The following is a 25,682-nucleotide window of genomic DNA, read 5'->3' on the forward strand; positions in this document are numbered from 1 at the left end:
CTTCTTCTTCTTCCTCTCTCTCTCTCTCTCTCTCTCTCTCTCTCTCTCTCTCTCTCACCTATAAAGGACTGACAGGTACTAGAGAATGCTAAATCAAAGCAGTATCATCAATGTTATCTTCTATTGGTTCCGCAAAAAAAAAAAAAATCTATTACTAAGATACACTTCAGATCACTCTGTTGTTTGAGGCCCATACCTCAAAAACATGGAAAGTTGCTGGTCTTGGTGGTGCAGGCCTATAATCCCAGCACACAGGAGGCTGAAGCAGGAGGATTCTTGTGAATTTGACTCCAGCCTGGGCTACAAAGTGAGAGCCAGCCTAAACTGAATAGCTAGACCCTGTCTAAAAAAAACAAAAACAAAAACAGAAAAAAAAAACTGAAAAGGCAGCATGAGTGAGCACCTCCCTTTTATTTTTCCCTAAAGCTTTTCCTTAAGCTTTAATTTGGAGATCTTCTTCAAGTATTTTCAATTAAGAATTTAAACTTCCAAAAATAGGTCCAGGGAAAGAGCTCAGTAGAATAAGTGCTTGCCTGGCAAGTGCAAGGTCTTGAGTTCAATCCCTAGTACCAAAATAAATAAATAAATAAATAAATAAATAAATATAAACTTCCAAAAATATAATACATGTATGTTTTAAGCAGCTTGTAAGCCACTAGTAGTTGACAGAAACACTATTTTTGCTATTAGAAAGTTTATCAGAATTATATCACAAATTTTATATTTTTCATAATTCTACACCAGAATTTTAGATTAAGTAATCTTGAGAAAACAGCCCTTTCTTTATATCCCTTACTTCAGCAACGCTTCCTTTAAGAAATAAATTGTGTCATGATGATCTAAAAGACATAAATCCGTTACTTCCTTCTTTAGACCAAAGAGATTATCTGCCTCATTTTTCCATATATTTGGCCTAATTTATGAAGTGAGATTCTTGTATAAATATGTTTTGCGTTAGAAATTAAGTATTAGAAGCTTTTAAAAAACCTCTAACATTGTTAAACTATTAGATTTTCTGTCAATTTTTGAGAATATTTGATTTATCTTAGTATTACCTATTGCTATAAACCCATCAGAACAAAAGACCAGTAGTTGACAGGTGGCAACAGTTAGTACCTTCCAGCAGCAAAAAAATGATTCAAATTCAGGCAAGCAGTAAAGGCATTCTGAACTATAGACAATCATGTAAGGATGTATAGAGTTCATCTGGAAATTTCAACTAGAGCTCAAAGCTGTGCAGAGATACCAAAATTTACTAGTTAAAATTTTAAGCAGCTGATTTCCTTTACAATGGAAATAAAATGTGATCTCAGTTGATTTGAGTTCACAAATAAACACTCAAGATCATGAAAAGGCTGATGAATTTAGATTCTCTGGTCACCAAAGGAGTGGACCATAAAACTAAATTCACATTCATTACCCTCACCTGTGGAAAGTGACTTATCAGCTGGAGCGAGATGGAAACAAACAAAAAATTAGGAGGAGTAAAATTTTAATACTTAGAGGAAAAAGTATCAGTTAAGCTAAGTTTTATTTGCTATTAAGGATTCACTCTGAAAGGTGAGAAAAGCTTTCCCGAGCTTACACAGTCCTTGAGGTGGACTTCTTGTGCCACACAGCCTACTGGGTTTCATCAGGTTGTCCACATAAAATTCTGCAATGGGACCTCCGAAATCACTAGATAAAACAATTTTTTAAAAACGTTGAAGCCAAAGACTTTCACCCAGGTAGGCCTTTCCATACTTCCAGGGGCCATGGATGATAAATCACTGTCCTGGTGAGCCTCTGTCCTGAAGGGCCTTAGACACCTCTCCTAGGTACTACTTTACAAATGCAAAAAAGGGTCAACAGCCATTCTAAAGAGCTCATCTTTCTTTTTTTCTTCTTTTTGACAGCAACAGGGATTGAACTTGGGACCTTGCAATTGCCATGCAGGCACTTATGCCACTGAGCTACATTTCCCAGCCCAATCTGAGAGCCCTTTTTAGGGGAAGAAAAAAAAAAACCCACATTTTAAACTGGGTTCTTTTGATATTTAAAAAGAGTAATGTAATATTTTGAAATATATAAAATGATATTCTGTGGGTTTTTTATAAAGAAATTAGTCAAATCTAGGGCCATATTTACAAGGGTTATTCAAGTGCAGGTCCATGAAAATATTTGCTCTCCTGATTTAAATCATAAATTTTGTCAAATCATAAATTTTAATTCATCATTAAGTTGTTCTATTATTCTACAGGAATGTAACACAAACTTGAATCTGCAAGGCTATGATAGACTATTCCCTGTTTTCCCTAGTACATCTACATAGCAGGGCTGAATAACAGAAATACAGTTACAAGTTGTCTAATTTAATTTTCTGGTAGCCACTTTTAAAAAGTAAAATTAATTTTAATAAGTTTGCCCAGCATACTCAAAATGTTATTGTTTCAACATAAAATCAATATAAAAAATAAATGTAAAGATCAATATAAAAATTATTCATGAGACATTTTACTTTTTTGCATTAAGTCTTTGAAGTTCATGCTATAGTATACATTTATAACACATCTCAGTCTGAGCTACTGATATTTCAAGAGCTCAGCACACACTTGTGATGGTTGGCTGCTGTGTCGGACAAAGCACATCTATAGAGATGCCTTTGTGGGGACTCATGCAGCCCAAGTATCTTATGTCTTGTCCTAAATAGAAGTGTTATGGTCTAATGTCTTACTAAGTGTTTAACACTTAGCCCAGGAACTGTAACTTCGTCACTCCCACTCTAATGAGTTTATGAAGTAGAAAATGCACTAAAATTAGTGTCACCAAGAATTAGTTCATGAAAATATAACACAGAATAAACAAGTGTCTCCCCTTTACCTTTCAAGGATTTTAGGCCTGTAATCATTAAAGTCACTATTAGTTTTAGTCAATATATTAAGTATGACAATGATAACCATTGTATAAAGATGTTAATTACATAACTCATTACCTTAAATCAAAGATCTTCTTTTAGACAAACTACCAGTGAAGTCTCTTGTCTAGGGAAAGGAAGGAAATGAGGACGAAAAAAAAACCTCTTGTCTAAATTAAAAGGCTATAAGAAAACCACTTCCTTGGTAAATGTCTAGGCAAATGATAAATATAAAATACACTATCATATGAAAGCTTGGGATTTCTTCAGATAATGACTAATACAAAATGACACACTGTGCCTGGAATGTTTTTAAGGCTTACCATGGACGTATAGCATCCATCCTGAAGTAATTAAGTCTTGCACACTAAGCACTTCAGCCTTCATAACTTAATCACTTTCCAAATTTAGTGTATCTAGCCCTGGTATTTAAGACCCATTTCTCAATATTTAATTATAATTATTAAGAAGTTAAATTATTAAGAAGCTAGTGAGATGGCTCAGTGGTCTAAAGCACCTACTTAGAACAAGCTTAGCAAAGCACAGGGACCGCGGTTCAATCCCCCAGCACCACATGCCAGCCAGCCCCGCCACCTGGTGGGCTGAGCTGGCCACACACACACACACACACACACACACACACACACACATAAATAAATAAATAAATAAAATTTTTTAAAAAAGAAGTTAAATAGATTCTGTTAAAAACATTAATTTATAAATATAATATTTAGAATTTGGAACCTTCTTTATAAATTACGTGTTTTCAGAGTTTAAACTAGCTTCTCTTTAAACCATATATGTTTAGAATAAAAAGGAGTAAAATTACTTGTGAAAGTTTGTAATTAAAGCCAAAAACAATGCTATAGGATAAAATACCTTTGCCTTGTTTATTCTAAATACTAATGCTTAAGAACAGTATATATTTAATTAGAGGAAGATGAGTGCTGCTTAACGAGAAGATCAATACCTAATGGTACTTAAGATGTGTTGAAACATTATAAAAGGTACTTCTGGGTTCTTTCAAAGAAAAGAGGAGAGAAAATAAAATTCTGGAGCTAAGAAAGACCAACAGAAACAGTGGTTCCTCCATCTCCCAGAAAGTGACTGTCTGTCTCAATTACTTTTCTGTTGTTGCTAGGACAAAATACCTGACACCCAGAATTAAGGAAAGAAATGTTTGTTTAGGTCACAGTTTGTGGAGATTTCAGTCCATACTCAGCTGACTCCAAGGCCAAGTGGCACAAGGCAGAGGACAGCTGCTCATGCAGAAAACAGTAAAACAACAAAACAGCAAGGGCAGAAAGGGAAGAGCAGTAGCAGGAGCAACAGAGGCAAGCCTCTCTCCCTTCCTTGTACTGCACTCACACCCATAATCCCAGCATTAGATTATAAATTAATCACAAACTCTAAAAGCATGCCTCAATGACTGCATGAGGCTTTGGGAGGGCAACTACACAGAAACCACAATATTCTGCCCCTGGCCACCCAAAACTCATGTATATCCCTTTATGCAAAAGGCATTTAATCTGTCTCTTAAGAGTTGCCAAAGTCCTAACAGTTTCAGCATTGCTGAAAAGTCCAAATACCAAGTCTCCTCCATTATATAAGGCAAACTTACCTGTGAGCACCTAGTCAAATAAGGTTAAACACTTCCAACACTCAATGGCACAAGAAAAACCTTACCATTCCAAAAGGTACAAACAAGGGGATACAAAGTATTGAGACTAAAGCAAGTCCAAAATCCAGCAGGGCAAACATTAAGTTCTTTAGTTCTGTGTGGAACATCTGAAGCCATCTCTGATAAATTGTGAGCTCCAAAGGCCTTACGTGGCTCCACCCTTATGGCACTTCTTGGGGTAGTAATTCCCATGGTTTTTGTCTTAGGCCAGCTTTGCTCCCTCTCTGCAACTTTCCATAGATGAACCCTGTTCCTGAGTTTTCCAAACTTCTGTGGTCTCCACTGCACTTTAGGTTTCTCATGCTGCCCTCTCAGGGGCACACTGCCTGGCCTACCAGGCCTTCTTCTGAAATCTAAGTGGAAGCCTTTTTAACCTCAGAACTCTTGCATTCTGCATGTACCTAAAACCAACATCATGGATGATGCTGAGGTCTGCTGCCAGCTGGAGCAGTAGCCAGGTTATCTTCTCTCTTGGGTGAAGGGGTGAAGTGCCTAGATTTCTCTGAACTTGATGCTGAGGAACAATTCTCTATGCCACCATCGTTCTGGAACCTGGTGTGGCCACTGCCATTGTGGAACTTGGCACTCTGGGGCTTCCTCCTCAAAGCAGAGTCTTTCACGTTTGCAGTTTTAAAGCTGCAAAGGGTAGAAACTTGCTGCTTCTTGTGATGCCCTCAGGCCTTCTTTTCTCTTCCCCTCCACCTTCTGAGCAATGGAGATCTTCTCAGCTCTATCTTTGCAGTTCACACCTTCATTAGTGTTTCCTTTCTGACCTAATTCACATTTTCAATCATCCTGCTGGGCTTTTTGCTCTTGATTATCAACATAAATCTGACTAAAAGTCCCCAACTAAAGCCATGCCACTGCCTCAACATTCTACTACCTTAAAATTTCTTTTCCCAGGTTAATCATTCCATCACACTTAATCTCAGTCTCAGGGAAAGTCTCTGGACGTGAGCAAAATGCAGACAAACTTTCTGCCAAGCCGTAACAAATAGTGTCTGAAGTCCAACAACCAATGCAGTCCATCCCAGCAGAAACCTCCCCAGCCTGGTCTTTAAAGGCAACAATATGCAATGTATTAATTATTGAAACTGTCCTATTAATCAGTTTTGAAACTGTCTCATTGCTATTTGTTTCCCAATAAAATAAACAAAGGGAATCAGTAACTGGTAGGTCCCCTTCCCTTTCTCTTTACTGTGCTTCCTGTCATTTTAAATGTGCACATTTTCTTTGTTATAGTTATGTTGAAAGCTCTACTACCCATGGGTAGAGTTTGTTTTTGTCTTTTAAGTAGGATAAAAATCATGCAAAGTAAAATCAGTAAAGAGAGAAAAAGTTTTTTAAAGATTGTTATGAGATAATTAAGCAAAAATTACAAAAGACAGAAATAAGAGTTGGGTAAAGAAAGCAGGGCCCCGTAGGTCACTGATGGTGCAGGACCTGGCCTGGAGCTTGTAAGGACCAGTGAGTACTCATATTTTGGTTACTGAAACTGCTTTTTATTATTTATCCATTTGTACATCTTATCTAAACTAACAGCTTTTCTGGTATAATCATAAAATGTTTACATGCTGATATATCCATAGAGAGATGAAGTGCAGATATGTTAGGTGAACAAAAATAAAAGTTCTTTAGGCTTAATATAGCACTTGATCTTCTGTGTTAATCAGACATGAGTCAAATGGGAAGAAAAGTCTGTACTGTCTTGAAGGTAATGGGAAAACAGATGGAAAAAAGTAATATCTGCAGTAATCAGAGCTTGAGAGATCAATATTCACTTATAAACAAATAGGTTATCAATTTCTATTAGTACTATACTATTGTAGCTGCTGGAGGCCTTCAGGAATAATGAGAATTTATGTCAGTAATGTAGAATATGGCCCTAAAACAATTGCAATAAGATCTTTTTAGCAGTTACTTAAGGAAAGAAAAATGTAACTTTATCAATATGTTTTGCTTTTGAGTACTACCAGATTAATAAACATTGTTACCAGAAATTTTTAAGAATTCTTCACTTTAAGGCTTTTTTCCCCTCTGTCCATTAGTGCTATTTTTACCATGTCTTTGTTAAGAGTTGAATACTGGAAGGACTTTATAATGTATGTTGTAGTCAAGATCAGCCTTTACTGGCTAATGATAAGTAGGACTTTGTATTTATAAATACAGCTTAACTCACATGTATTTAATAGTTTAAAACAGTCACAAATGCAATATAAATTAATCTCTGCCTTAAACCCACAAAGAAAATATAAAATGTCTTTCATCCTAGAATAATAAAGTGAATTCTGAATATATAACTTTTTAGTCAAATTTCCACTAGTGCTTAAGAACTAAACAGAAAAAAATTTTATCTAACCTCCCATATCTCCGGCCTTCGAGAATAACTGTCTGTGTTTAGGTATATACTGTATGTTCAACAACAACAATAAAAAAAATTTAAGCATTTACCTGAGCCAAGCACTATATTTAGTGCTGGGACCCAGAGGTGAGAAGACCCACCTCAGAAGGAACTAAGAGGACCGAGGAGATGGCTCAGTAGAATAAGCGCCTGCCTGGCAAACATGAGATCCTGAGTTCAATCCCCAGTACCACAAAAAAAAAAAAAAAAAAAAGAAAGAAAGAAAGAAAGAAAGAAAGAAAGAAAGAAAGAAAGAAAAAGGAACTAAGAGACTGGTCTCAATCCAGTGAGCTGGAAGCCTGGGGCAGAGTCTAGCACTAAGTACTTAGCATAATGTGTGAGTCTGTGAGCCATTTTCTAGCTGTGTCAGGCAGTGCAGTGTACGTCATGCTTTCTCCGTATCATTTTATTTAGTCTTATCTAATTCCTATAATTGCCCCCACAGTACTGTCAGTCCCAGTTTATACAGATGAAAGAATGGAGAAAATTAATTGGCAGTTATTTAGGGAGAAGTAACTTGACTGAAATAAATAGCTGAACAAAATTCAAACTTAGGGGGCCAGGGAGGTAGAATAAGCACTTCCCTGGCAAGTACAAGGGCCTGAGTTCAATAACCAGTACCACCAAAAAAAAAAAACTTAGGTCTATCTCATTCAATTTATCACTGCTACTTTTAGAAATTTTATATACCAATGAACTTAATTTTGTGAAGGGTTATATTGCATTCACTACTTGATTTAAATACTTGGAAGTCTGCAAAGCAAGTAATTAGTGAAAAATATCTCTTAAAACCTTTATTCCTTATCGAATTTTGGTGACTTCTGTCTCTCATGACTTAAAGTCATAATAACAATCTTGGATTTCTGGATATGCTTTTTGCGTGAATTCATAATGGCCCCCTTACTGGTATATTATTATTTCATTCTTGAGTTTTATCTCTTTCATCATCCTTTTCTGTCATTCAAAACTGAACATAAGATATTAGCAATACATTATTCCACTAAGTTCAAAAAGATTCTGAGAAAGATGAATATTTATAACTGCTGCCCAGCAGCCAGCCCTTAAGGACAGTGACAGGGAAGGAAGTTTAGAAGGGCAAAGTGATATTTTATGTAATCAGAAGAATGAATGCAGTTCACATATTTTTAAAAGACTGAAATATTTAGGAAAATGTCATGTAGATTACTCAGCCTTAACAAATCTGGGAATGACATGCCACTCATCCTCAAATTAAGAGAAAATTAAAACATGGGAAAACAAATGTATTTGTATCTATCTACTTTATTTATAGGTACCTAATAAATCCTTACTAAGAATGAGTACTATTGGGCCGGCAAATTAGCTCAGTGGTCTAAAGTGCCTGCCTAGGCAAGCTTAAGCAAGCACAGGGACCACGGCTCGATCCCCAGCACCGCATGCCACACCAGTGCTGCCCGTAGTACAGGCCAAGCTGGCCAGTGTCTGAGTGTTGTGTCACACACCTATAATCCCAGCACTGGGGAGGCTGTAAGCAGAAGGATCACCACAAGTCCAAGCTGTGTAGTGAGACCCTGCAACAACCAAGTACAATAAAAAAAAAAGAATGAATACTATTTAATCTTTGATACTTGGAAGCAAACTTAATCCACCAAATAATAAAAATGATAATGATAATAATAATAATAATAATAATAATAGTTTATCCTGTTTCACTTGTGCTTAATTTATTGCTTTCCTTTATTCAGCAGATCACATATCGAGCAACTTCTTTGTACCAGTAATCACACTAAGTATTGGATAGGAGATAGTAAAGAACCTACTCATAAGGATCAACAGACATTATTCCCATCTAGCCAGCAGGCCACTGTAAGCATATTGGCAGAGTTTTGGCAAATCCAAGAGTCTCTCAAGGGAAAATGGAAGCTTGGCTGGGACTTAAAGGATAAAAACAATTCAGTCACATAAGGATAGTGCAGGAAAAGGAGAAGATTCCACCTAACAGCAGGAATGTCACACACAAAAGACAAGAAGCAGGAGCAGCATAGTGTTAGACAGATTGCAGATTGCATATCACTCAGGCTCTTGGAAAACAGTTAGATAGTTCTGATTTTCTCCTAAAACCTCCCAAGAGTTGTTGAAGGGCACTAAGGAGGGATTTGCATTTTTAAAAGATTATTAGCCTCCACAGTGGAACTAAGTCGGGAATCCTTTCCTGGGTACCCTAAAATGCACACTCCCTCCTGAACACAATGCAGTGGACAAAATTAGAGTTATGTCTAATCCTATAACTTTATGTGTAGGGTCTTCTCTATTAGGGAGAAAAACTGAGTTATGAGTCCTGTGAAATCACTTGCCACAAGATCATGGAGCACTAGAACACCATCATTTTGTAGATCAGAAGCACAAAAGCCAAAGCAACAGGTACCGTGGTGGCCCACACAGGTCTCTTGAGTCCTTAGTGTGTGTGCACTTTCAGGCTCTGCACTGCCTCCACTTCAAGAGAGTCTGCTCAGATTTTTCAAAGGAATGAGCCTCACTGGTTTTCAAATGGTTCCAATTACTGTTTCTGTTTTTTGCTTAGGAACCTTTCACAACCTTCTTCCTCAATGCAAATGATGGAAAATTTGACCATCCAGATCGAACTTTCTCCTCAATTGCAAGGTCTTGGAGAACTAGTCAGAGAGACACTTCTGATGTAAAGGTAAGCACTTTCATTTGTTGATATTAATTCAATTACAAAATGTGTTGAAATGTTGATTGTATTATTTAAGTGGGTGTATAAGACATTTTGTATTGTAGCTTTGTTCCATAGTATAAAAAAATCTAACCTTAAAGGGAAATAACTTAAGAGCATCATTTTAAAAGGCTGTATTTTTTGTATTAGGTAGGATGTTTTCATTATTTCAAAAAACTTCTAATTTAGATGAAATAATCAGGAGATGGAAGAAAAAGCTCATAAATTGCCTCTCCTGCTGTTCACTCAATATTTGGCCCATTCCATAAAACACAGTGGGAATTGGATTTGACCTTAATGTGTCATATTGTTATAGCTTGCCCAGCTTTGGTTTTGTGTAGCCTGGGGCAATTAATAAAGCATTAATGGCAAGACCCATTTAAAATCTAGGCTTTTCTGTATAGCCTTAGCTTTTACTTGACTGTGCCTGGGGATACTATGCAACAATACACATTAGATTAAACCAACCAGAAACAGCCAGAGAGCAGGGTAATTTTATAGTTGGTACTACTTAACTATTGTTAAATACAAAGATTTGGTATTCGTTTATATGGGCTCTTGTTTTTTAAAGAAAGAAAATTATTGTATTTCATACAATGAAATGCATTTGTTCTCTCCTTTTTCCTCTTTTTTTCTTGCTAATAAGATTTCATGATCAGGTTCTTGCATAGGTAAATAATATTTTCTGCCTTTTCTTTAAGACATTTTTCCCATTACTGTCACTCAGTATAAAAACATGATGGTGTCATTCTTTTTAGGGTCTTACTCCAACAAACAGCACTTAGCTAAAGTAAAAGTTGTCAGTAATTTATATGGCTTATCTTTTGCAAAACATTTATATATGACAATTACAACATGTTACCAAACTAAAAGGAAAATAATGAATCCATCTTGTTCTTTTCCAAAGCAGAAAACAAACAAAACAGAGCCAGCTAGAGTGTAGCATATGTAAGTTATATTATGTTATGATGATTAGTTTATACATATAAAAAGTAACATTTAGTTTAGGAGAATTTAGCATGTATCCTTATTGCATTAAATTGGAAGTTCACATTTTTATTCTAACAATATTATAACTTATAAGGAATTTAAAAATCCATGTGCTATCATTTCAGCTAACTCACTCCCAATGAATTCAAGGAGGGAGTCTTTCTTATTTGATAGTACTTCAACGATAATGTAGAAAATGGGAGTCCATGGGATGTCATTGATTGATAGTATCTAGAATTCACACAGTCTTTATAAAGAGCACACAATAAATATTCTATATGTGAAATAAATATGCTTATCTATAATTGGAAGTGTCCTCTGACATTTAGCCTTACTTAGATCATAAGTCAGAGCTACTCCCTTCTTATGGTGAACTATGTTGAGTGAAATCCTCACAAGAAAGAAAAGTTTCTTAGCTGCACTGAAATATGCACCTTAACATCCTATGCACATCAGGGTCTGTACTCCTAACTTATTTATGTAAAGAGAGTTTTTGACTTAACTTTCTATTCTGAGTTTTACTGATACTGTGGAGCATCATGAACCTCAGGTTCCATTTCAGTCTCAGTGGCCATTATCTTACATTAAGCTCTTCCCGGAAAACAACAGTTCTCCTGCTTAGACCATTTCAGAAACATTGACATTTTGTTCAAATCACAGTTGTGCTACCTCTGTTTCTAGACATCAAAGACAAAGCCCAACGTGACTGGCACTCATGTGGGAAGTTTTTTATTTCTCATCCTCCAGCCCACTGCACTGAACAAACATGTGCTCCCCTCAGACTTAAATGACTTGGAAGGACCTCATACCGCCAGCTTGCTGTTATGCAGAGTGCTCTCATATTCGGTTCTCTCCTGCCACCACCCTGCAAGTACAAGGGGTTTCCTTTTCCACTACCTTAGCATCACTACTATAGTAGATGGTGGAACTTTAACCTACTGTGCTTATTGAGAACTGCAGTTGACTTTGTTTGGGTTTGCATTTGTTTGAGTGATATTTAGCATTTTTCATGTATTTATTGACCTGTATATTGACACACCTTAGCCCATTTTTCAATTGTGACTTACATCTTTTTTCTAATGACCTGAAAATGACTTTTGACATTAAAATTGCCAGTTCCAAGTGTATTTTCTCAGTCTTTCAGCTGTGTGTGTGTGTGTGTGTGTGTGTGTGTTTCTACCAAATATATCCATTTTCCGTTTCCTGTAAAACATCAGAATCTGTGTCCTAATGAGAAATTTTTCTTCTTCTTTTTTTTAATCAATTTTACTGAGAAACAAATAGCAATGATACAGTTTCAAAACCAATTAATAGGACAGTTTCAATAATTAACACATTTCATATTGTTGTCTTTGTATTGGTTATTCATAGTACAAGATGCAGACATGATATCCTGTCCAAACACTATTAGTACAAATCTTTCTTCTCATTGAACTAAAAGAAAGTAGCTGTATATCTATCCTATTTTGTATATACAGATCCAAAATGGTCCTTTGTTTGTATCCCCTTTTTTTGTTTAGTTTTGTCACAGATGGATATTCCATTGCCATTTAAATATTGTACGTGCACGAATTCAGCAAAATAATCCAATATAGTCCAGTAGTCCATAATAGTAGTGGGTTATCCATAGGACTGGCAATGCTAATGACAGAAATATTAAAGAGAAGGCAATTTTTGTGGTAATTACTAGTGATAACTTGAAATGTTTCTAAATTCATGAATAAATATACTGATTAAAGTTAAATTATTTTTTGCTTTAAAATCATCATAGATTTAGCAAGGAAAATATATTACTAGTACTTATACTAATCATTTTTCTATGTATTAAAACCTAATAAACTTTTTATTTCTTATTTACAAACTGTAGTGTACCTTTTATTCTGTTTTTAAGAAAAATCTGTTTTCATTTCCAGAGACTAACTTAGATAATGTTATCAGAGAGGACTAGAATGTAGGAGATGGTTTTATTCTGTCTCTCTCTATTAATGTCAGTCCCTTCCTGTGCTAATGAACACAAGCTGGGGAAGAAAGAGTGCTGCCAAAATGACCTCGCAGGAGAGAGGGCTCCAGAGCTGAGTCACAGCAGTTAGTTTTTACTTTATGTATTTATTTATATCTAAAAATGTATCACTCATAGCATAATCTCACTAATAATGACATCCAATTTACTGAAGTTCTTACACTAATTTTCCTTAATGCCTTAAAAAGTTGTTTTATTACTTTTTGAATAGCTACATAGATGTCAGAAAAGGTAGCTATGACAAAAATGTCATTAAGGTGACATAGTGTAAATTAATGCAGTTAATGGAGGTGCTTACCACTGACTCAGTGACCCATTATGAGCTCTGGTGGAATTAATGAATGCTCAGGCATCAATCTTCTGAAAAAAGGAAAGAAAAGAAATGGCAGCATTAAAACCTTGCAGTGAATTATATTAGAAAAGTGAAAACGTCTGGATTGGATTGGATTTCACTAGGAAGCCATAAAATGGTATGCTTTCTCAGCAAAATATATTAAACTGAAATGTCAGATTTGATGCAATAGGTATACAATTATGATAGTGTTAATAGTGGTCTTCTATCATTTTAAGACATACTTTCAAGTCCTATTTCTCAGCAGCTTGCGCTTGTCATAAGCTTATAAATTAGAAATTGTGTTTGAGGATATTTTCTTATTTTTGACAGAACGCATATAATACTATTAACTGTACCATAGGGCTTTAGTATAGCTATTAAAATAAACTAGAAATCACATTTACAGACACAAAATGTCTGTTACAATATTAATTTTGTCATTTCTTTAATAATATTCGGTGTCTTTCTGAACTGTTTTTCATTTTAGAAATTTTAAGCTACTTTGATTTTTTCCTTAAAGAGAAGCTGATTAACAGCAATTTAGCAATAGGAATAGGCAGAAAGCAGTTATCTTTATTAGTCTAGCTAGTGTTTAACATACCTCCATAGGAGGATGCTTACAAGTTATAATGGTGGACTGTGTTCTTTTTAGAATAATAACTAACAGTTTTCAAACATACATTTTTGTTGATTACTTGATACAGTTTTCAGAGCAGTCCATGTTTTTCATAGGAAGTTCCTGGAGATTAAATTATCTGCCTAAGCTCTCCCATAGACAGCTAGAGAGGAAGCCAGAACCTGCCCTGTGTCTGCTCAGTTACTTCCAGTGCTTTATCCATCATTTGTTTGTTTCTTTTCTTTTTTTTTTTTTTTTTTTTTTTTGTGGAACCAGGGATTGAACTCAGGCCCTTGTGCTTGCCAGCCAAGCGCTTATTCAACTGAGCCATCTCCCCGGCCCCTGCTTTATCCATCAGCTGCCCATGCAGCTTAGTTCTACATTCTTCTTAGTTCTTAGTTCTGCATAATCAGATAATCATGTTAACATCACTTCACTCATATGTCTGACATTTAGCAAGAATGGCTAGAGCAACAAAGAGCTGGCTAGACTCTTCCTCCTTTCCATGGTCTTTACAGCAAGATCAACACACTTTTTCATGGTATCTGTCTACTAAGAAGACAGTAAAACAGGAGCTACAAGTCCACTTAAAGCCCAGGCCCCAAAACACATAGTGTTCCCTCCACAGCTTTCTGTTGATCAAAGCAAGTCAGCCCAGACTGATGGAGAGAAGATTTCATAAAGCTATACTTAAAAAACCTGTAGATGCTGCAGAGATTGTTGAAGCCACCTTTAGAAACAGTCTACGACAGTCTTCTCTTCAATCATAATTCACTTTCCTCCTACATCTAAAATGTGCTCACCTTGTTCCATACAGTCTCATTCAGTATTGTATTAGGCCCCAAATCTAATATCTCATTATCTACATCATATCCAGATGTGGATATGGAATAAGCTTTCCTAATCTGGAGACCTGGGAAGTAAAAAGGTAAGTTACTTATCCTTCATACACTTAGCTCACAGTGCTAACACGGGAAGGGGTAGACCTCAGTAGACACACTACTTGAATTGGGGGAATGTGGAAGGTACCTAACAGTTTTTAATTCACAACAATTCCAAAATTCAACCAGGCCTACTTGGCCAGTTTCTTGGATTTCAGAGCCAGGATTGTTCTGGGTTTGGATCAGGTCTTGCTGTGTGTGCATGGCTCTCCTATGCACTGTTCTCTGTGATTCTCAATTCTATTAGGCTTTGCCCTCTTGCTTCCTAATCTCAGAGTTGCAGCCAGGCCTCTTTTGCCCAAGTTGGCCCAGTAGTTATAAAAATTTGTGGCCTTTATGTATATCAACTGTAGCTCATCATTAGATAAGACCTTCACATATAAATTCTTTTGAGATCATCTCTGGTTCAGACTATGAATTAAGATGTTGCTTATAATGTTGCTTAATATTCTTAGAATGCCTTTGAGTGGTGTGTTGGTGGTCTAGCACCCCACTCTACAATGTACACACACACACACACACACACACACACACACACACTACATCATATAGCATGGTTTTGCAAACCTGTTATTCCCAGCACTCAGGCAGTTGGATCAGAAGGATTATGAGATCAAGGCCAGCTTTGATCCAGTTTGGATATAGAAGACCCTGTCACAAAAAGTGTTACTTAAACTTTGCCATTCCCTTCTAAAGAGGTTTTGTAGCCATGCCCTGGACTTGAGGCTCACTTTATAGCTATATTTTATTTGTAGCAACTTGGAATTGGACTTCATCCTGAATTTGTATCTTATTTTGAAAACATTTTGCCATCTGAAGAGAGTTCCCAAGGCCTTTATATTTCTTAAACTATGACTTTTTTTCTTTTTATTTCATCTCTATCTTGCAATACCTTATCCATGCACCACTAAGAGAACCACTGATCACTTTTGACATTCTGCCTGGAAATTTCCTTAGCCAGAAACTCAAGTTCATTAGGTTCTTTTTCTGTCTGAAATTGCTGCAGGAGGCAGCCTTGTTAATTTGGCTATGACTACAACATGAGTAGTTTGTCTGCTGTTCCCTTACTGATCTCCTGACCCCACTCAACAGTCTCCTCAGTACCCTCCAGCCCCTGCGTGCTGCCTTCTCCTAAAGCCATGTTTTAAGCTTTTACTTCTTTAGCACTTCTCTTGGAGATATTAATTTTATTCCTATGTAACATATTGTCTCAAAACTTACAGCTATAAAACAACTACTTATTTAGTTGCTTAAGAGTCAGCAAGAGCAACTCAACTGTGTACCACACAGAAAGAGCCAGGGCAGCTTGGCTAATCCAGAGAATTTAAGGATGGACAATAGCTAAGGGCTGGCTAGGATTGCCTTGCTCCCATAGGACCTCTGTTACAAGTGACCACCTTATTTAGGTGGCAGCTGGCTGTAAAAAGGACATAATCAGACCTTCCAGGACCTCTTAAGTATTAAGCTCCTTTGGAAGCCTTAAGTCTCACTTTGTCACATCCTGTGTGTGAAACAAGGCAGGCCATATGCAGAGGGAAGAAAAATAGACCCCACCTGTTTATGGGAAGAGTGGTGAAGTAGAAATGGCACAGGCCTCCTGGGACAGGAGGGACTGCTACTTCCAACTTAGAGAAAACTCAGTCTGGCACTAATTTTAAAGTAAGTTCAAGTTTGGTTTATATTGTTCTATTCAACATGTTGTACATTGACATATGAACCAAACCAACATATATCTGGTTGGTCTAAGGTAAAAATGTTAGTCTATATATCAAATAAGAACACCTAAGTCATCGAAATTGTGTATTTAATTTTTCATTTATTGAACACAATGTGACACTTCTTACATCGCTCTAAATTATAGATGCATTTTGGTATTGAGTAAACTCAGCAGTAATAGAATTTTTCTGTATCTAAAGATAAATTGATAGTGATTAACTCCTAAAATTTATTTTATATGAACCTATAAGATGTGCTGTTTTACACATATGATAGCCCCTACCTCCTATCTATGTCATTAATTAGTTACTTTTCTTATCACTATTGGGAAAATCAAGAAACTGAACCCCCCCAAAAAACCTGCAGGTTGAGAAAACTGCAAATCTGTTATACAATATAAATGTAAATAGAAATAGTACACTACTAATATCCTGCATTTACATACCAACTTTCAATAAAAGTTGCCATTTAAATTGGATTTTAAAACAGTAAAACTGAGGTACAAAAGTTCACATTTTCTCCTTCTTTACCTCCTTCTTCCTAGACTTTTGAGACTTTTATTCTGTCTTTCATTGTCTTCAGAAAATGCCAAAATGTCCCTAATTTAGGACCTTGGCTTTAGATAGCTTTAGTCACTGATCACTCTGTTTTGAACCTTGCCAATACACTATGCTTCAGGAATTTCTTCATATCTGCCTCAAAATGTCTCTTTTGTGACTGTCTCTTCAAACATCAAGACTCTAACAGTTTATACCAGCATCTTAGTTAACACCCTAATTTATGACCACATCCTGCTTTACTAGATAAGGATGGAGCCAGCAAAAAATCCTTATACTGGAGGTCTCACTAAAGGCCCTGGCAACTTCCCTCCTCCTAGGATTGGACATTGCTGCTGGAGAGCTCTTCTCCTGCATCTCTGTCAGGCAGCTCTTTCTCAGCCTTTCTCTGCTGTCCTTGATGACCAGCTTTTAGCACCTTTCTTTCTAGAGCACTTAGATTAAGTGAAATAGGTCTTACCTCTACCACTTCTGCAGTGTGGGAAACATTTTACAGCAACTTTTAAACCCACTTTTCTTTCTTTCTCTCTCCTTCCTGCTTGCCTGCCTGCCTGCCTTCCTTGATATGTTGGCCATGGTTTGTTAACAATAGACATTTGCTTCTCAATGGCAGCGATTCAATGTCCTCACTGTCTGCACATGACTGGATCCACACCTTCACTTATCCCCAATACCTCACTAACCCTGGCTGCTGGTCATGCCTCCTGCACAGAATCCTCCTCTGCAGAGCCGTTCCTATGTCCCCTCACTCTCCACTCCCAAGGTCACCCTTCTGTGTTCATACTTGCTACAGCTGGCTTACTTTCCCCACAGGAACATGTGTGTCCATTTTCCTCTTCTCCAGTCTACCTTTTACTCTATCATCCACAATCCTTCTGTAAAACAAATTTGAGCTCATCTGTAATTCTTCTTCAGGATTTTAACTGGCAATAAGAGAAAATCCAAAAAGCCTAGCCTTTTACAAAACTTCTGTCATCAGGCCCTCTGTGCCTTCTGCCATCCCTTGCTCCCGTTCAGATCCACCCAGTGTTCCTATATTCCACCTGTACTCACTTTCTGAGTGCTTCTTGGTAAGGCTCCTAGACAGTCCCTGCTGCTGGGCCTGGGCCATGATCTTCCCAGCTTCCCCACTCCCTCCTTTCTGCCAGCTCCAGCCCGGCCCACTTGTGTTCCTACCCTATATAATCATCTTTGCTGAAGTTAACCCTTTAGGCCAGACTGGGATTAATAGTAAGGTCACCTTTTATCTACTTTTTGTTTTTCAAGTGCCCATTACAGTGTCTGGAACTGAAACCCTTTACTGTGAGAATAAGTATATGTCAGTGAAATATGTAGTAGATTTTAAGAAATGTTTCTATAAAAAGTTTAAATACAGGAAAACTCAGATTCTTAAAAAAAAAAAAGCTAGGCTTGTCCAGAAAATTGATTTATAAAAATGTGTTCATGTTCCCATGTTAGAGAAAAAGAATATTATTATCTTAGGGTTCAAATTATCATAAAAATGGATTATGATCCAATTGACACCACATTACTAAGCAGAACACCCACTTGTACTATAACAGATATTTTTTTTTTACTGGGAGAACTCAAGAAGAAAAAGCTTTTAGGTGTGCTTTTCCTAGACAGTCAAGGACTGAAGACCTCAGTATCTGATGGCTTTAATTTTTTCTGTGCATCCCTAGAAAAGACCACATAAGATTCAAATTTCAGGTATTATACCAACAGTGTTGATCACATGTATGCTTTTCATAATATAAAGTTTATTCAACCCTAATCTTGACATTTGAAAAAGAATGGTAGAGGTAGTACAAATAAAGACTATAGCAGTTTGTTTTATTTTATATTTTAAAAAAACTGAAAAAGTTAGGGCCTTGAAATCAGATTATTTCTATATCAGATTTATTGTAAAGTAACATAAACTTCATAGTTGATAATACAAGTCATATAAAAGTTTATCATGAATCCAGTGTATGACATACCCATACCTGAGAAATACCAGTTGTCTTTGTATTCAGTTTATTAATCACCTATACTCCAGGGGCATGCATTAATCATTTAAGGCTGATTATAATTTTGCATGGCACCTATTTATTATGTTAAGTGGTAGAATAAAAACTTATTTTGATCCAAAAGAGTAGCATTAGGCTTCATGCCCAGCACTACAAAAAGAAAATTTTTAAGTTAGTAAATTTCAAAAAAAAAAAAAAAACTAGATTCTCTTTATAAATATCATATATTGTAATCTCCAGTAGAAAATATGTGATTTTTAGCCTTATAGGTACAACTTTTAAAAATTATGGATAGTTCATTAATATTCAGAAAAAGTAGACATGTTAATATGGCTTCATATGTTTGTTTACCAATTCTCTTGTGTATACTTGCTAGCTTATGTACCTGCTTCTCATAATCATAGAAAGGTAAGATGGAAAATTGGTAACATTTTCAATTTTGTATATTATAAACATACAATGTCAAGGAAATTGTTCAAAACAAGTATTTCATCTTCTCTTACCAGACTCTTAAAGAAAGTTAAAGGGATAGAAGTATTAAAATATTGGTATTAGTTAAGGAGAGTGTTTGATTTCATGTACAGTTAGTAAGTTCTCAGTTAATTCTTATATTCAACTGAGTTTTATAAAGTGGCTTACTATACTATATTTTATTCTTGTCAGGAACTAATTCCAGAGTTCTACTACTTGCCAGAAATGTTTGTCAACAGTAATGGCTATCACCTTGGTGTCAGAGAAGATGAAGTAGTGGTAAATGATGTTGATCTTCCCCCTTGGGCCAAAAAACCAGAAGATTTTGTAAGAATCAACAGGATGGTAAGAGAAATTTTATTTTGTTTTAGCAGCATCAAGAAGTTAAATTATTCTAAAGTGCTGTTTTATATTTAACTATGTAAGTTGTCACTTAACATCTAGAAATACACAATTAAAATTTAAGAGAAAAGACAAAAAGCATTTCTTGCTGGTCTTCTGACAGCATTTGTTGTTGTGGAGTGGATTTCCTTTCTAGAGGCCTAATCAAGCAATAGTAATTCAGTTATGTTTGTTCTCATGGGAGAAGGCAATCAGATGAGCAGCTGTTGACTAATACAGCATATTCTGAAGTGCTTCAAATAGAAGCCTGTTCTTTATTCTTATCTCCTATAACTAGTACACCTGCACACTTTTCTCATAAAAATACTCAAAACAGGAAAAGAATTACATTTGGAGAATATTTGTATATACGAAATTTAATCTTAAAGTAATAAGCTACCTTATTATGTTAATGTTTGACTGTAAGAGAACACCCATCTCGTAAACATTCTTTTTAATCTGTGTGACAGATGTCTTCATGTTCAAATAAGAAATGTGTAAACAGAATGTTTGCAAGTGGGATTTTTGATTTCAATCTCAGTGTAGTTATGGTACATGGAAATGAACCACTTAAAAAAAATTCTCTAGTATATTATTGTTCTTGGTCATTTAAGGAATTAGCCCAATAAAATCAGTGATCCAAAATATATCTCTAGCCCTGTTTTGTTCATTCCTAAGATTTTTCAACTGAATCATAAATTTTTTTTTTTTTTTTTTTTGTTTTTTTTTGTGGAACCGGGGATTGAACTCAGGACCCTGCACTTCCAAAGCAAGCACTTACTTTACTGAGCTGTCTCCCCAGCCCCATAAATCTATTTTTTTAAAGTTTATTTTGAATCAAAATGAAAGTAAGTTCTACACATTGCACTGGGGGTCACATAGCCCTTCATCCTCTTCATTGTAAGAGCTATGATATAATTCATCTACTGAAAGTTTTAAAAAAATCAATAGATTTTTCTTGTTCACAGAGTTGTCCAACTATCCCCACAATCAATTTTAGACCATTTTTATCACCCCATAAAGAAACCCTAAAGCCATAACATTTCACAGTATTTTCCTCATCCCCCACTAGCCCTGGACAATCCTCATCTAATGTCTAACTCTCCTTTCTCTTTAGAATCTACTTTCTTCTTTCAATTTCTCTGCCTATGATAGATATCTTATATGAACAGAATTAGGCAATCTGTGGTTCCAAATCCTCCAGTATTGGGTGTCCTTTTTTGGACTTTGCTAGTTATTCTCCCTCTACTTTGGAGCTATATTTCCTGTCTCTAAGAAATATCTTACTTTAATATACTTTATTTTATCAAATTATTTTAATGTAATAAAATCACCATATAGATAGATAATCTGTAATCTAGTTTTCACCCTAAGGGAATGTCATATATTACATAATTTTATGCATATTCCCCTCTTCACAATTTGTAAACTGGTATTTTCATTGCTTTTTTTTTGTTTGTTTCTTTTGTTTTGTTTTTTGTGGTACTGGGGATTGAACTCAGGACTTTGCACTTGCCAGGCAAGTGCTAATTCTACTGAGCTATCTCCCTAGCCCCCCCCTTTTTTTTCTTTTTGGTATTTTCAATTATAGTATATGGAGTTATTTCATACTGTCAATTTGAACAATATGTTATTGTTTAATTTATTTTTAATGTTAATAATTAATATCTCTACTTATTGCTACATATATGAACAATAAAAGACATGAAAATCTCTACTTATCCTTAGAATTGGCCATCTATTACCGCCCTATCCTAACATACTTGAATGCTGACAAAATACCAGTGTAAGGATATCAGATCTTCAGATTCAACCCAGATGCTAAGTATATGTGACTTTCTCTCAGACACATCTTTTCGTTGTCTCTCCAGAGCCTACACCTGTGCCTGTTGCATAGTGATTGGTTAGTAAACATTTACTGAGGAACTTAAATGAATGAATTATATTGGAGTGGTGTTCACATTGCTTTCAGCAAATAATCTGTTTTGTCTAAGCAAATCAAAACGAATGATCTCTTCACCTACGCAGAGTAGCCAGAATTTGTTGCACCAGAGCTTTTGTTGCTCATGCAATTCAGCAGAAGTTCTTATGTATCTGGCACTGGGATATGCACTGGATTTCTTAAATCATTTGTAAGGTCTCCCCATTGTACAGATAAAAACCATGAGGACCAGAAGTGTTCAATAATTTATTCAGGACGGTGCAGCTAGTAAATGGCGGAGCTCAGATTCAAGTACAGGAAAAAAATTTAATTTCAAAAAGCATACTGTTTCTTATTTCTTCCTCATGAAATTCTTTGAGGTTTATGGCTGTCAGCTTATGTCAATCAATTTATTTTTAATGTTATGCAGACTATTGATAAAGATCCTTCACTGATAAAAGATTGCAAGTTCACTAGCCTTAGACATTAAAGAAAAATAAAGTAATTTTCTTTATTATCTACTGAATAATTCAATTTATTTTTGCTACTATTTATAGTAAGCTAAACTGCTTATGTACTAGGAAATGTATGTGACATTTTTTAGACTTCTGAATAGGCAGTGATATAGTCAAAAGGCAGAGAAGGCTGGTGTAGCTTTCTGGTTCCAGGTTGAAGTCACATTTCCTCCTGAGAGCTTATTCTCAGTAGTTCTGACTACAGGAAATGTGTAGATGTACAAAATTAAAAAGTTGAGAAAGCTCAGAAAGAGCCTTCGAGTGCTATTAAGAAAGGACCTATTCTGTAAGAAATTGGGGAAGTGGCCTCCTATAAATATTATCCAGCCCATCTGTCTTAAATATCTAGAAGAGATTAAATAAGCTGAATTCCATTGTGAAAAACAGGAACATATGTCTTTTGCATTTCCAAAAACAATCATCATCCCAAAGGAGCTTTCTGTTACAATGGTTGAAGTGGAGACTTTTGATATTGGAAGAAAGTTAGTCCCTTCAGTTTTTGCAACAACCATGCTCTCCAGGGTGCAGGGTTTCTCTCTGAAGTGCAGACTGGTCTTGAACTCCTCGACCTTCTGCCTCAGCCTCCTAAACACTTCTGGTCCTAGATTACAGGCATGTAGTGCCATGCGTGAGGTAACAACTCTCTTATCTTACCAATAGGAGTAATTAAGTATTTTAAGTAATATTCAATATTATCTAGATTAATAATTTAGGTAATTAATGAATAAGTTAATTATTGCTGCAAATATAGAAGGCCTGGGAAGAATGCTATATGAAAACAGGAACACAGCTCATCCATGGTGCTCAGTGTGAGAGCTGCGTGTTCTGTAAATGAGCCCAATGGCAGGAGGTGAAAGGCTCACTTCCTGTGAGCATATCTGCACTGATGTTTCCACTTGCAGAAGGACAAAGGGTGAACTAGGTCATAGGTAAGATGTCCCAGATTAGATCATGGAAAAATAATGTGTCTACTCTAGAATTAGACTTTATAGCTATTCCTTCTTATTACCCTTTCTGTCCATGGCTTACTTTGTCTCTCAGCCATTTGGTTCTGTTCTTGACTAGGAAACATGACAAAACAGGGCCTTAGAGAAAAATTGGCCTTCAACAAATGGTGCTGAATAAGTGGCATATCTGTATGCACCTCACTTCATGTAAAATACATTCTGAATGGATCATAGATTTAAATATAAAACTTAAGACAATGAAAATTCCAGAAGGAAACATATAGGAGACAGCTTTTGTGTTCTTAGGTTTGGCAAGGATGATGTAGCTGTAACTAAGCAGAAACTGGACTTTATTAAATCCGTTTTTCTTTGAACATACTGTTAAAAAAAATTAAAAGATAAGCCACAGACTTGGGAAAAACATCTAATAAAAGACTAGAATCTATAAATATATTATAAGGGCACTGAAAAAAGAAAAAATAGGAAAACAGTATTTACAAAATTAATTTTTAAGAAGCAAGGACAAAAGACTCTTCAGCAGAAATGATTATAAATGACAAATAAGTATATTAAAAGACATGTCACACAAAAATTTGAACTATAAAGGCTGGGTACAGTGGCATACATCTTTACTCCCAACACTTGGGAGGCTGAGGCGGGAGGATTACCAGGAGTTTGAGCCCAGCCTTAGCTACATAGTGAATTCAAGACCAACCTGCACTACAAAGCTAAACCCTGTCTCAAAAAGCTGATCCACATCCTATCCCCAAAATTAATCAAACTGAAAACTCAAAAAATGAGACACCAACACAGTTAAATTCGTATTATCTCTCTAGTGTAAGAAACTGAAAGAGTAAATAAGATCCAAAAAGTACAAGAAATATTGTGAAAGAAAAAAAAATTGCTCAAAAGAAAATGATGAGGGATGAGGGAAAGGAGAAAAGAAGGAAGTGGCAGAATATTTTGCATGTCTCTATCCGGTAGTCTGAGCAACTGCTTTGAAGATAACAATATGAAATATAATAACCAATGTTAAGTTGCTATCATCTTGCTTTTGAAATTTTCTATTGTCTCTCTCTCTCTCTCTCTCTCTCTCTCTCTCTCTCTCTCTCAAGAAAGCCTACCCTTCTGGGCACTGGTGGTAAGGGTGTAGAGAAACTGAGAATCACACACCATGCTGGCAGAAAACAACTCATCAGCTTCTTAAAAAGTTACACACACTTGTCATACCATCAACAACTTTGTTGCTCAGTATTAACCTAAGGAAAGTGAAAATCTGTGCTCATATGAAAACATGAATGTTTATAATGTCTTTGTTTTCATCAAAAACCAGAAGCATTCCTCACCTAGTAAATGATAAACAACCTACAAGACATTTACCCAACATAGCACCAGGTACCAGCAAAAAGGAGCACAGTACTGATATATGTAATGCAGTCATTTTCTTGCTGTTATATAGATAATGTCCAAACAATCTTAGCAGCTTTTCAAAAATATATTATTTCTACCTCACAAAATTTACCTCTTTTCAGTATAGAAGTTCAGTGCCTTTTAGTACCTTTACAGAAACGTGACTCTCACCAAGGTCTAATATTAGAACATTTCCATCATCCAGAACAGATCTCATGCCCAACACCAGCTGCAGGCAACCACTAACATACTGTTCATTTCCATGGGTTTGCCTTTTGTGAACATTCAATATAAAAATATTCACGCACTGTGAATTCTTTTGTATTCAACATCTTTTGCTTAGCTTGCTTTTTGAGTTTTCCATGTTGCAGCATGGATCAGTAATTGTTTACTTTCTGTGCAGTAGTATTCCATTGTCGAAACATCACACTCTGTTAATTTGGCAGTCAGTGAACATTTGAGTTGTGTCCTTTAATTGGTTATTATGATTACTACTGCAAGAGCATCCATGTACAAGGTTTTATGTGAATGTAGATTTTCATTTCTTAAGGATATACTGCTAGGAATGGAATTGCTGACTCATAGTAAATTTATGTCTTAATTTTTAAAGAAACTGCCGAAGTATTTTATAAAGTGACTGTGTCATCAGGTTTTCCCACCACAGTGTGTGATAGTTCCAATTCTTCCATATTCTCACCAATACTAACTTTTACCTTTTTTTGTTATTATAGCCATTCTAGTGAGTGTGAAGTAATATCTTGTTACAATTGTAATTTGCATTTTTCCAGCGACTAGTGATGTTCAGCACTTCTTCACTTGTTTATTATATTCTAAAGCATTTATGTATATTTTAGTAAAACAATAAGTAATGATTCTTTATAGATACAAACTTTGTATTCCCCCTTAGTCTAAGAAGTATGTATGCTCCCAGAATTAATAATTTTATTACTCATAGGAATAATTAAAATAGAAAAGTCAGTCATGCTTCAAAAACAAATCTCCCCCCAAAAGAAAACTCCTTCTCAAAAACAAATCACCAAGGCAGCACCACACCCAAATTTTCAAATAGAGGGAAAGTTAACAATTATTATTGATGAAAAAAAACATTTATGGGCTGGAGAGATGGCTCAGTGGTCTAAAGCACCTACTTAGAACAAGCTTGGCAA

The 25,682-nt window shown here is 35.8% G+C and overlaps 1 protein-coding gene across 8 annotated transcripts in view; it reads left to right on the forward strand.

The window, feature by feature from the left end:
- Positions 1 to 25,682, forward strand: part of Nbea (neurobeachin) — a 760,086-nt gene that overhangs the window by 680,438 nt on the left and 53,966 nt on the right. For all 8 annotated transcript variants that reach the window (XM_004631077.2, XM_023714988.1, XM_023714990.1 and 5 more), the window contains 2 exons: positions 9,536 to 9,655; positions 19,535 to 19,687. In XM_004631077.2, the coding sequence (XP_004631134.1) occupies positions 9,536 to 9,655; positions 19,535 to 19,687 (273 nt within the window). The remainder of the gene's footprint in view (positions 1 to 9,535; positions 9,656 to 19,534; positions 19,688 to 25,682) is intronic.

This window comes from Octodon degus, unplaced genomic scaffold (assembly GCF_000260255.1).
Source record: "Octodon degus isolate 3935 unplaced genomic scaffold, OctDeg1.0 scaffold00038, whole genome shotgun sequence".
Lineage (NCBI taxonomy): Eukaryota > Metazoa > Chordata > Mammalia > Rodentia > Octodontidae > Octodon > Octodon degus.